The following is a 13,643-nucleotide window of genomic DNA, read 5'->3' as shown; positions in this document are numbered from 1 at the left end:
CCTAACCTGAACCTCACTATCCTCATAAAAATTCTTTACAGCATTTAGTAACTTACCACCTATTTCATATACTTGCAACATCTGCCACATTGCTCCTCTATCCACTCTATCATATGCCTTTTCTAAATCCATAAATGCAATAAAAACTTCCCTACCTTTATCTAAATACAGTTCACATACAGGAGGGCCCCACTTATACGGCGGGTTAGGTTCCAGGATACCGCCGTAAAGCGGAAACCGCCGTAAAGTGGAACACCTGTTTTTTCCACTTACAAATGCATACAAACACTAGATAACAAGTTTACACTAACATACATTATGTTAGCAATAGAACCAGGCATCAAAAAACAATAAAAAAGTACAATACACACATAGTGCACTCATTACTTATCTTAAAATATTTATAGTCTTAATCTAGGGTGAGACAAGTAGTATTTATTGTAAGAAATCAAGTGTGTTATGTATGGTAGTCAGCCAGGCTACCATACCAGGCCACCCCACCCACACATACTATTCTATGATATTTAAGCATCCCAGAGTGATAAAATGTATATACAGTTCACTCATTACTTACCTTAAAATATAGGGTGAGATGAGTAGTATTTATAGTAAAAAATCAAGTGTGGTATGTATGGTAGTCAGCCAGGCTACCATACCAGAGAGAAAGAATGAGTGCATGAGAGAGGACAGGCGCAGAGTTATGTAAACAAACCAGGCGAAGGTAAGTTTTGTAAACAGTGTACACGTCTGGTTTGTGTACAAGTTACATTGTGTACAGGTTGTCTCTACATTGATACGGTAGAATAAATAAAGAAGAACACTCCCATTCTCATGTAACATCATTTTGAGAAGAAATGATGCTCTGAGTGAAGGCAATGGAAGTAAGTCACTCTGACTTTTTTGGGTTATCCTAGGTTCTCTACACATATGTTGTTATGTATTTATGTTATGTATCGTGTTTATTATATAATTTTGAAAAAATATCATGGATGGATTAATTAAAATGTGTATATTAACGTAATATACAACATTTAATGATACACCGAGCTCAGACAGCGTAAACAAACAAACTGAACAGGTTGTGGACGATCACTCTGTCAGGCGAAATAGACGGTATTAATACGTGTCCAGTTTTAGTTCATTCATGTACATTTGTAATAGTTTGTGAAACTTTTACCTTATAATATTTTTATTATTATTATAATAATTAAATCACGAAACAAATACTCTTACACTGTGTACAAGTTAGTACAGAATTATAGCTATAAAGTGAAGGCATATGAAAGGAATATTTTTCTACAGTTATCCCTAGTAACAGGTGACGGGCTAGAGAAAACGTAATTCTTCCGACACTTCTACAAACCGTTTGGTAAACATCTCATATATATTTGTATAAATTTTTATACTGTGGGTGCATGTATCATGTTTGTGTGTTACATAATGTGTTTCTTATATAATTTTGAAAAAAATATCATAGATAGATTAAGGGAAATGTCTATATTAACGTAATATGCGACATTAATGCGTCCAAGAGATTATTATTATTACTATTATTATTATTATTATTATTATTATTATTATTATTATTATTATTATTGCATCAAGAGTAGAGAGACTCTTAGTGATTTTAATGTGTACCTACATGCCAGCACAGTGGGTAAGTTTATTTAGGTACAGGTGTACACAAGTTTAATTATCAAGTACAATACATATAAAATATACAATAACTTTAAAACACTTGAAATTTTGGAAAGTTTCCAGACATAATAAGGAGATGTGCTCAGGGAGAAAGTAAACAAACTCAGTGGGCCGCTGTGACCGTATTAGAAAGACAGGTGGGGGGAGCCGTATAGCGAGTTTTGGTCATAATTTGAAATGTCCGTATTAGCGGAACGCCGTAAAGCGAAATGCCGTAAAGCGGGGCCATGCTGTAGATGCTTCAATGTAAACACTTGATCTACACATCCCCTACCCATATATATATATATATATATATATATATATATATATATAGATATATATATATATATATATATATATAGATATATATATATATATATATATATATATCTATATATATATATATATATATATATATCTATATATATATATATATATATATATATATATATATATATATATATATATAAATCTATATATCTATATATCTATATATCTATATATATATATATATATATATATATATATATATATATATATATATATATATATATATATATATATATATATATATATATATGCAATAAGATCACAGTAAACAGGTGATTTCAGAATATGCAAATCAACCACTCTCAAAGAATAGAGAAATTCCAAGCGCTTTCGTGACTACTCACATTATCAAGGATAATGTGAGTAGTCACGAAAGCACTTGGAATTTTTCTATTCTTTCAGAGTGGTTGTTTTGCACATATATACATATATATTTATCCTTATTTTATTATCACACTGGCCGATTCCCACCAAGGCAGGGTGGCCCAAAAAAGAAAAACTTTCACCATCATTCACTCCATCACTGTCTTGCCAGAAGGGTGCTTTACACTACAGTTTTTAAACTGCAACATTAACACCCCTCCTTCAGAGTGCAGGCACTGTACTTCCCATCTCCAGGGCTCAAGTCCGGCCTGCCAGTTTCCCTGAACACCTTCATGAATGTAACTTTGCTAACACTCCAACAGCACGTCAAGTATTAAAAACCATTTGTCTCCATTCACTCCTATCAAACACGCTCACGCATGTCTGATGGAAGTCCAAGCCCCTCACACACAAAACCTCCTTTACCCCCTCCCTCCAACCTTTCCTAGGCTGACCCCTACCCCACCTTCCTTCCACTACAGACTGATACACTCTTGAAGTAACTCTGTTTCGCTCCATTCTCTCTACATGTCCGAACCACCACAACAACCCTTCCTCAGCCCTCCGGACAACAGTTTTGGTAATCCCGCACCTACTCCTAACTTTCAGACTACAAATTCTCTGCATTATATTCACACCACACATTGCCCTCAGACATGACATCTCCACTGCCTCAAGCCTTCTCCTCGCTGCAACATTCATCACCCATGCTTCACACCCATATAAGAGCGTTGGTAAAACTATACTCTCATACATTCCCCTCTTTGCCTCCAAGGACAAAGTTCTTTGTCTCCACAGACTCCTAAGAGCACCACTCACCTTTTTCCCCTGATCAATTCTATGATTCACTTCATCTTTCATAGACCCATCCGCTGACACGTCCACTCCCAAATATCTGAATACATTCACCTCCTCCATACTCTCTCCCTCCAATCTGATATCCAATCTTTCATCACCTAATCTTTTTGTTATCCTCATAACCTTACTCTTTCCTGTATTCACTTTTAATTTTCTTCTTTTGCACACCCTACCAAATTCACCCACCAATCTCTGCAACTTCTCTTCAGAATCTCCCAAGTGCACAGTGTCATCAGCAAAGAGCAACTGTGACAACTCGCACTTTATGTGTGATTCTTTATCTTTTAACTCCACACCTCTTGCCAAGACCCTCGAATTTACTTCTCTTACAACCCCATCTATAAATATATTAAACAACCACGGTGACATCACACATCCTTGTCTAAGGCCTACTTTTACTAGGAAATAATTTCCCTCTTTTCTACATACTCTAACTTGAGCCTCACTATCCTCATAAAAACTCTTCACTGCTTTCAGTAACCTACCTCCTACACCATACACCTGCAACATCTGCCACACTGCCCCCTATCCACCCTGTCATACGCCTTTTCCAAATCCATAAATGCCACAAAGACCTCTTTAGCCTTATCTAAATACTGTTCACTTATATGTTTCACTGTAAACACCTGGTACACACACCCCCTACCTTTCCTAAAGCCTCCTTGTTCAAATATATATATATATATATATATATATATATATATATATATATATATATATATATATTTTTTTTTTTTTTTTTTTTTTTTTTTTTTTTTTTCAACAAGTCGGCCGTCTCCCACCGAGGCAGGGTGACCCAAAAAAGAAAGAAAACAATTTTCTTCTTATTCTTTTTTAGTAATCTTTACAGGAAAAGGGGTTACTAGCCCATTGTTCCCGGCATTTTAGTTGACTTTTACAACACGCATGGCTTACGGAGGAAAGATTCTTATTCCACTTCCCCATGGATATAAAAGGAAAAGTAATAAAGACCAAGAACTATTAAGATAAAATCAAAGAAAACTCAGATGAGTGTGTATAAATAAATGTGTACATGTATGTGTAGTGTGACCTAAGTGTAAGTAGAAGTAGCAAGACATGCCTGTAATCTTGCATATTTATGAGACAGACAAAAGACATCAGCAATCCTACCATCATGTAAAACAATTACAGGCTTTCGTTTTACACTCACTTGGCAGGACGGTAGTACCTCCCTGGATGGTTGCTGTCTACCAACCTACTACCTACCATATATATATATATATATATGAAAATAAGAAAAAATTTTGGAGTGAGTTAAACAAGTTAAGAAAGCCTAGGGAAAATATGGATTTGTGAGTTAAAAACAGAGTAGGGGAGTTAGTAGATGGGGAGATGGAGGTATTGGGTAGATGGCGAGAATATTTTGAGGAACTTTTAAATGTTAAGGAAGAAACAGAGGCAGTAATTTCATGCACTGGTCAGGGAGGTATACCATCTTTTAGGAGTGAAGAAGAGCAGAATGTAAGTGTGGGGGAGGTACGTGAGGCATTACGTAAAATGAAAGGGGGTAAAGCAGCTGGAACTGATGGGATCATGACAGAAATGTTAAAAGCAGGGGGGGATATAGTGTTGGAGTGGTTGGTACTTTTGTTTAATAAATGTATGAAAGAGGGGAAGGTACCTAGCGATTGGGGGAGAGCATGTATAGTCCCTTTATATAAAGGGAAGGGGGACAAAAGAGATTGTAAAAATTATAGAGGAATAAGTTTATTGAGTATACCAGGAAAAGTGTACGGTAGGGTTATAATTGAAAGAATTAGAGGTAAGACAGAATGTAGGATTGCGGATGAGCAAGGTGGTTTCAGAGTGCTTAGGGGATGTGTAGACCAAGTGTTTACATTGAAGCATACATGTGAACAGTATTTAGATAAAGATAGGGAAGTTTTTATTGCATTTATGGATTTAGAAAAGGCATATGATAGAGTGGATAGGGGAGCAATGTGGCAGATGTTGCAAGTATATGGAATAGGTGGTAAGTTACTAAATGCTGTAAAGAGTTTTTATGAGTATAGTCAGGCTCAGGTTATGGTGTGTAGAAGAGAGGGAGACTACTTCCCGGTAAAAGTAGGTCTTAATAGACAGGGATGTGTAATGTCACCATGGTTGTTTAATATATTTATAGGTGGGGTCGTAAAAGAAGTAAATGCTAGGGTGTTCGGGAGAGGGGTGGGATTAAATTATGGGGAATCAAATACAAAATGGGAATTGACACAGTTACTTTTTGCTGATGATACTGTGCTTATGGGAGATTCTAAAGAAAAATTGCAAAGGTTAGTGGATGAGTTTGGGAGTGTGTTTAAAGGTAGAAAGTTGAAAGTGAACATAGAGAAGAGTAAGGTGATGAGGGTATCAAATGATTTAGATAAAGAAAAATTGGATATCAAATTGGGGAGAAGTATGGAAGAAGTGAATGTTTTCAGATACTTGGGAGTTGACGTGTCAGCGGATGGATTTATGAAGGATGAGGTTAATCATAGAATTGATGAGAGAAAAAAGGTGAGTGGTGCGTTGAGGTATATGTGGAGTCAAAAAACATTATCTATGGAGGCAAAGAAGGGAATGTATTAAAGTATAGTAGTACCAACACTCTTATATGGGTGTGAAGCTTGTGTGGTAAATGCAGCAGCGAGGAGACGGTTGGAGGCAGTGGAGATGTCCTGTCTAAGGGCAATGTGTGGTGTAAATATTATGCAGAAAATTCGGAGTGTGGAAATTAGGAGAAGGTGTGGAGTTAATAAAAGCATTAGTCAGAGGGCAGAAGAGGGGTTGTTTAGGTGGTTTGGTCATTTAGAAAGAATGGATAAAAGTAGAATGACATGTCTCCAGGCCTATATGATATTACTCTTGCTCTCTATTTTGAATTTTTATTCAAACAAAAAATAGATTTACTGTTATGCAGACTACTGCAATATTGTAATAATTGTATATATAACATCAACCCATTCATGACTGCATATCAGAATACTAGTTGGACATTTATTGTACAATGACGTCATCTGTTTACTCTTGAACATTGGCAAAAAGCACACATGTCCCTTAATTTGAGCTCCATTTCAAGGTCCTTTTCATAGCAAAACCAATCAAAATCTCCTCCATTTCTATAATATGTTTTCCATTCTATCAAATATGACTATGAAAATGAGAATATAACCATAAAACTATACGAAAATACACCTCAAAGTTGACGTTTTAATCCAAAAACACGGTCGGAGATTTTTTCTCATTTTGCACTACTCGCTGCAGGATTTTTTTTATACTGTGCAACACTGACCACACAGACCCATTCTCTCACATGTGGGCCTACCAGTTTTCTCCCTCTTGATTTGAAGCCGCTAGAATTTTTGATATATATGTGTCTAACACTCTCCATGGGGAAGTGGAACAGAATTCTTCCTCCGTAAGCCATGCGTGTTGTAAGAGGCGACTAAAATGCCGGGAGCAAGGGGCTAGTAACACCTTCTCCTGTATAAATTACTAAATTTAAAAGAAACTTTCGTTTTTCTTTTTGGGCCACCCTGCCTTGGCGGGATACGGCCGGTGTGTTGAAAGATGTGTCTAACACATTGGCTCGTAAGACATATATATACAATTGAAACAGTCAAAGGGTTAATAAGGGATGATGATGATCTCTCTGACCTTGCCTGCTGCAGATCGACGCAGTCTTGCCGGGGAGTCTATGTTACTGGTAACACTGGTGACGCTTGATTGCCGCGGTACCAATGACGAGCTCTGTTAAACGTACCAACATTACCTCTTTCATCATTTATGCTGTGTATTACAAATTATTGCAGATGTAATAGTAATCAAAAATAATAAAAAAAACTTATGTAACATCACATTATACATATTTTATAAACAATAATAAAACATATCTCATGATTTCCTTGTATTTATGTGTGTACTGTACTTGGTAATAAAGATAAACATACTCACATAGCACTGTGCAGCATTACATTTAAACACAGTGTAGCTGGCAGCCTTACAAATTCAACATAATATTAATAGGGCACTGATAATACAATGGCAATAGAAAAAACTGCATAAAAAATAGCAAATACCAAAAAAAATCACCTTACGTAAATATTCACATGCAAAGCTGATTAAAATAAGTATGAAAAAATGAATATTAATGAAGCAAGGTATCTAGCCAGTATCTGCAGGTACATGTATGTCTGTCTAGCAACACAGAGTAACCTCGCCCAAGACTGCACATTCCATGGTATTTCTATTCCACAGGTTTTGAGAGATCAACTAATTCATTCTCCAGGAACTGGTTAATGACAGTCAATATCTGCATATATTTATCTCGGTCAGAATGCTAGTAGTGACTTCTAAATAGAGTAAAAAATGGAAAATTTCTCCTCATTTAGGTCACTCTGCCTTGATGAAAAACATGAAACATATTATAAAAGGTAGATGATTCAAACAAATTTATACATCAACATTATGGTTAGTTAACCAGTGACTGGGGAATCATATGACTTCATTATAACAAAGTCACTCCTATGGCTGGTGCTGAATACGACACGAGACAAAAGTAAAGATATTCTTTTTTTTTTACTAACACATCGGCCGATTCCCACCCATCATCATTCACTCCATCACTTTCTTGCCAGAGGGGTGCTTTACACTACAGTTATAAAATTGCAACAATAACACCCCTCCTTCAGAGTGCAGACACTGTACTTCCCATCTCCAGGACTCAAGTCTGGCCTGCCAGTTTCCCTGAATCCCTTCATAAATGTTACCTCGTTCACACTCCAACAGCACATCAAGTATTAAAAACCATTTGTCTCCATTCACTCCTATCAAATACGCTCACACACGCTTGCTGGAAGTCCAAGCCCCTCGCACACAAAACCTCCTTTACCTCCTCCCTCCAATCCTTCCTAGGCCGACCCCTACCCCGCCCTCCCTCCACTACAGATTTATGCACTCTCGAAGTCATTCTGTTTTGTTCCATTCTCTCTACATATTCGAACCACCTCAACAACCCATCTTCAGCCCTCTGGATAATAGTTTTGGTAATCCTACACCTTCTCCTAATTTCCAAACTATGAATTCTCTGCATTATATTCACACCACACACTGACCTCAGACATGACATGTCCACTGCCTCCAGCCTTCTCCTCGCTGCAACATTCATCACCCATGCTTCACACCCATACAAGAGTTTTGGTACAACTATACTCTCATACATTCCCCTCTTTGCTTACACAGACAATGTTCTTTGTCTCCACAGACTCCTAAGTGCACCACTCACCCTTTTCCCCTCATCAATTCTGTGATTCACCTCATCCTTCATAGACCCATCTGCTGACACGTCCACTCCTAAATATCTGAATACATTCACTTCCTCCATACTCTCTCCCTCCAATCTGATATCCAATCTTTCGTCACCTAATCTTGTTATCCTCATAACCTTACTCTTTCCTATATTCACTTTTAATTTTCTTGTTTTACATACCCTACCAAATTCATCTACCAACCTCTGCAACTTCTCTTCAGAATCTCCCAAAAGCACAGTGTCATCAGCAAAGAGCAACTGTGACAACTCCCACTTTGTATTTGATTCTTTATCTTTTAACTCCACACCTCGTGCATTCACCTCGCATTCACTTCTCTTACAACCCCATCTATAAATATATTGAACAACCACGGTGACATCACACATCCTTGTCTAAGGCCTACTTTTACTGGGAAATAATCTCCCTCTCCTACATACTCTAACCTGAGCCTCACTATCCTCATAAAAACTCTTCATTTCTTTCACTAACCTACCTCCTTTACCATACACCTGCAACATCTGCCACATTGCCCCCATATCCAGCCTGTCATATGCCTTTTCCAAATCCATAAATGCCACAAAAACCTCTTTACCCTTATCTAAATACTGTTCACTTTTATGTTTCACTGTAAACACTTGGTCTACACACCCCCTACCTTTCCTAAAGCCTCCCTGTTCATCTGCTATCCTACTCTCTGTCTTACTCTTAATTCTTTCAATAATAACTATACCATACATTTTACCAGGTAAACTCAACAGCCTTATTTCCCTATAATTTTTGCACTCTCTTTTATCCCTTTGCCTTTATACAAAGGAACTATGCATGCTCTCTGCCAATCCCTAGGTACCTTACCCTCTTCCATATATTCTTCTTACTGTACTAAAGTATATTATAACGATATAATGGAGCACAAAACCTTGGGGTCAGTTCACTTCATCTAACTCATCAATCTTCCAAGGAACAACTACATTGCATACAAACAGTAGGCATGATCATTTTTTTAAGCTAATTTCACTTAAAACATACAATTAATGTTCTTATTTAACATTTTATGATGATTATTATACTCAACAAACATCACAAGAGCTTTCAACAGTAAAAGATTCCAAATTATCTTAGCTTTATAATTAACTACAATAGTCTGAAAATTACTGATTATATACTAAATATTGAAACTAGAAAACAGACTGTCATTTTCACCTTTACTGCATGAACTCTTGTTACAATGTAGTGAGTTAGACTGGCACTCATCAAGTCCTCAACAGTGGCCTGTCAATATGTTTACCTCCAGGAAAATGAGTGAGACTGCACCTCAGGCAGGATAAATACAACATGAGCAGCCAAGGTATGCTTAACTGGTGAAGTCCTGAGGTAGGGAAGAGCAATTATCAACTATAATTGACTAGAATATAGCAAAAATCTTTTCCAGTATATTACACAAGCTAGCAAAAACATACTTTCTACATACAGGAAATTACTGTAGTCGAGTTAAGTTTATAGTACCAGAGGTACATGGATTGTGCTTTCTGGGATCAAATGTGCTGAATATATACTATAATAAGAGTATTCTTATATTTCCTCAATAAATTATCTACAAAGGCTGTCAGGTCTCATTTTTATCTAATATATAAAAAAGATTATTTACATGATGACAATAAGTCTAGTAAAACGAGTGAGAGTGTATAAGACAAGGACCTGCAGATAGCCTCATCAAAGATACCTTGCTCTGAGTGTGGACGGTGATGGATGACAGGGGCAGTTTGGGGAGACTCCTGGATCGCTTGATGGGCCACAACTGTAGATGTAGAGGCTTGGGAGGAAGGCTGGGTTTATCATAACCTTCATCTCCTGCAGAGACAAACACTCCTAGTGCAGGTGATGCATTACAGGTCTTCAAGAACCCAGAGTTAGATTTCTGAGTGCTAATACATGGAAAAGGTTGCAATTGGCAATATAAAGTAGACTTGAATGCATCTGAAGGAGCAACATCAACATGCAGGGAATGGGACGATGCTCTACGATGGAAATCAACATCAAGCCCTTCAGAAGAATCACGTAGATGAGGAGGATTGCCATCTCGGTCACATGATTCACTGAAGCTGTGAAGACTTGAAAGTTCAGTGCAGGAGTTTCCACTTGACTCTTGTGAAAGCTTTGACTCTATTTTTAAGGTGCTAATCTTTGTTTTTACTGGTAAAGCTATGTGATCTGGCTGAGAGTCTGTGCTTGTTTCTCCCCTTGCACTAGAAAGTCTTGGAATAACTGTCACTTGAGATATCTGTGATGCCTGAGATTCAAAACTACGATCTCTTGACATGGTGATCGAAGTCTGAGGACTCAGATGAGTTGGTGACTTTCTAAGTTTGGGTCTTACTGACTCATCACCATGAGACTGGCCAGATCTATTGCTGCTAAGGGAATTATTATTTAAACATGATAAAGAAACATGGGGAATAACCTGTAACTTCACTGGCTGATATGGTTGAGTAAAACTGGTTTGAGTTGACGTAGATCTGGCAGTAGGTTTTGTGACAGCCCCCTTAGTCCCACCTCTTCGTATGTGATAGGATGGCTTAAGAAACTTTGGCTTAGGAGGGACCTCTGGTTTCTTGTCTACTCTGAATCTTAAGTAGTCTTTTTTAGATTTGTCCATTACTAATGCTTTGGGACAAACACTTGCCTTCATCCACCAGTGAGCATACAAGCCAGAACGGAACACTGATTCTTCTCTGGGTGGCTCTAAACAACTTGTGCAGCTTAATTCATGTGCAGATGTTGAATGATGCAGTGTAACTGAGTCTATGAGAGAAGAAAGTGAGTCTTCAGTATATGACACAGGGGCAGAAGTATGTGGTGTTGTAGTGGGTGTTAGTAAGAGGCTGTCCGCATCTGCACTACAGTTGGAGGCAAACGGATGACCCTGACATGATGATGTACTTCGAGAAGATTTAACAGTAGAAAACTGTGAAGAGTGTGAACAACGGGATATGCTTGACCCACGCCCCAATCCTGGGGTTTCACTTCTAAGTGGACAACACTCAAGATGATGAATGACATCTGCAAGACCTGAGTCAGAGGACCTGTGGCTGTGAGATTCACAATTACATACTTTGGCAGGATTCTCCACACTATGTACCAGCTGCACATAATGACTTGAAAATTTGGGGGTCCCTGTATGATGTTTAGTTGAAGACATTTTTCGACACAAGTTGGGCTCACTTCGGGACAGAGGTATGGTCATGGGTACTTGCTTTCTATGACTTTCATAATAGTCAATAGTATCTTCACCAGTCTCATCCCCACTACATGAGGACACATAATAAGCAACATCTGGTTTTGTTTTAAAAGGAAATATATTTTTCTGATCTCTTGACTCTGCCAACACTCCATCAAGACCTAACACATCATCTGATGACACTGAACCCTCATATATAGTTCTATCACATATATTTGGTGAACTTACTGTTGATTCATATTCAGATTCAGATGGAAGGTAACTAGGGAGGATTATAGGAGCAGCAGGAATGTTCAGTGTTGATGAATGGATAGTCTTCATTGGAGTATCATAAGCCTCATCAGAGTCACTGTCTGTTCTACCAGGATATACTTCGAAGAATTTGTAAGTGGGTGTAACTATTAAAGAGCCTTGCTTTGTTTGCCCTTGTGTTACATCCATTACTTTGTTTTTAGAATCCTCAGAAATTTGTGTTGAACTGACCTCTTGGCTATTACTGCCTTTATTAACTGGTAAAGGGGACAGAGCAGGCAAGTTTTTGTTTAACAGACAACAGTAAAATTCATCACCTGAGCTCTTCACTTCTCTGTTATAATTAATGAAGTCATCTTGCTGAACACTGCATGGCTTGGTGTAAGTAAAATGCTTTGTACTTTGTTCATAAGGCAGACTTTCCACTTTTAATGAGGTAGCACTGGAGTTATCTGGATTGTAATATCTCACATAACCATATGGATTACTGCCATCAGTGGAAACACCAGATTCTCCAGAAGTAGATAAAGAACTAATAAATCTTTTGTCTGCTATACTTGGTTGACATCTCCATTTGTGAAGATTACTATAGGCAGTGCTAGAAATAATAGGATATTGTTTTTTCTTTGGAATAGGTGAGAGGGCACCAACAGCATCCTCTGGGTCTTCAAGCCAATATCCACCATCATCGGAAGAACTGCTTCTATCACATCTTTCTTCTGGGCAACCTAAGTGTTTTGTCTTTGGGTTCTTAGATTCAGTATCTGACTCATTACCAGATTCATTACCAGTTCTTATTGTACATTCTGTTTTGTGTCTGCGTAACTGAACTGCATGTAATACATTTTCATCTTCTCTGTCTCCAGCTAACTGTCTTAAAAGTTTTTTTGTTATAATTTTCCTTCTGTACATATTGGTAATATATTTTGTCAAGATTGCATAGGGCCTGCTGACATAAAATGAACCACTGGGAAGCACTGGTAAGGTTGGGAACACATGAGATGACATGCTAAATAAGCTACATCCTACAGCAGGTGTTGTGCAATGGCAAGATGTTCTCTGTAGATCACAATAACCATTTCCATCAAAGCTACTGACTTTCACACTAGCACCACATTCACCAGTGGGGTAATAAGGTAACTCACAGGACATGCACACTGAAGGTTGAGACAGACTGTGTGGGACAATAGCACCAGTGTTATTGGGCCAGACACTTACATGAGCTGGGGGTACAGGGGGAGAGGTTAACGAGGATTTATGAGGGGTAAAGTTGGAGGTTCGGACCAAACGACTCTGTTGATTGAGGGCTTCTACCCACTGCAACTGATCTTGTCGGGTCTGGCAGAGAGCTACAACATGCTCTGCTAGTGGACCTGGCAAAATAAAAAACAATTATAATGGAGATATTCATAAAATATAATAACACTTTACTGCCTAATATAACACTCCCTACACTTAGAGCTACTCAATATTAAGAACAACGTATTTAGAAACTGTAATGTAGGAACTGTAATTTAGAAACTGTAATTTAGGAACTGTAAAGTAGATTGTGAGTGTGCAAGTGTTACATCATGATCACCTCCTGGTCCTACTGTACCTGGAACCAGACATATCTC

General features: G+C 37.8%; 1 protein-coding gene across 1 annotated transcript in view; it reads right to left on the bottom strand.

The window, feature by feature from the left end:
• LOC128687512 (uncharacterized) overlaps window positions 1-13,234 on the bottom strand; it is a 55,136-nt gene extending 41,902 nt beyond the window's left edge. Inside the window, exons 1-3 of the mRNA XM_070080059.1 lie at window positions 10,261-13,234; window positions 9,826-9,906; window positions 6,889-6,981 (exon numbers count right to left, since the gene is read on the bottom strand). Of these exons, the coding sequence (XP_069936160.1) occupies window positions 9,892-9,906; window positions 10,261-13,179 (2,934 nt within the window). The 5' untranslated portion in view covers window positions 13,180-13,234 and the 3' untranslated portion in view covers window positions 6,889-6,981; window positions 9,826-9,891. The remainder of the gene's footprint in view (window positions 1-6,888; window positions 6,982-9,825; window positions 9,907-10,260) is intronic.
• Between the last annotated feature and the right edge of the window lie 409 nt (window positions 13,235-13,643).

This window comes from Cherax quadricarinatus, unplaced genomic scaffold (genome assembly GCF_038502225.1).
Source record: "Cherax quadricarinatus isolate ZL_2023a unplaced genomic scaffold, ASM3850222v1 Contig118, whole genome shotgun sequence".
NCBI classification, from domain to species: Eukaryota; Metazoa; Arthropoda; class Malacostraca; order Decapoda; family Parastacidae; genus Cherax; species Cherax quadricarinatus.
The sequence above is the reverse complement of the archived record's forward strand: the minus strand, read 5'-3'. Positions and strand labels throughout refer to the sequence as shown.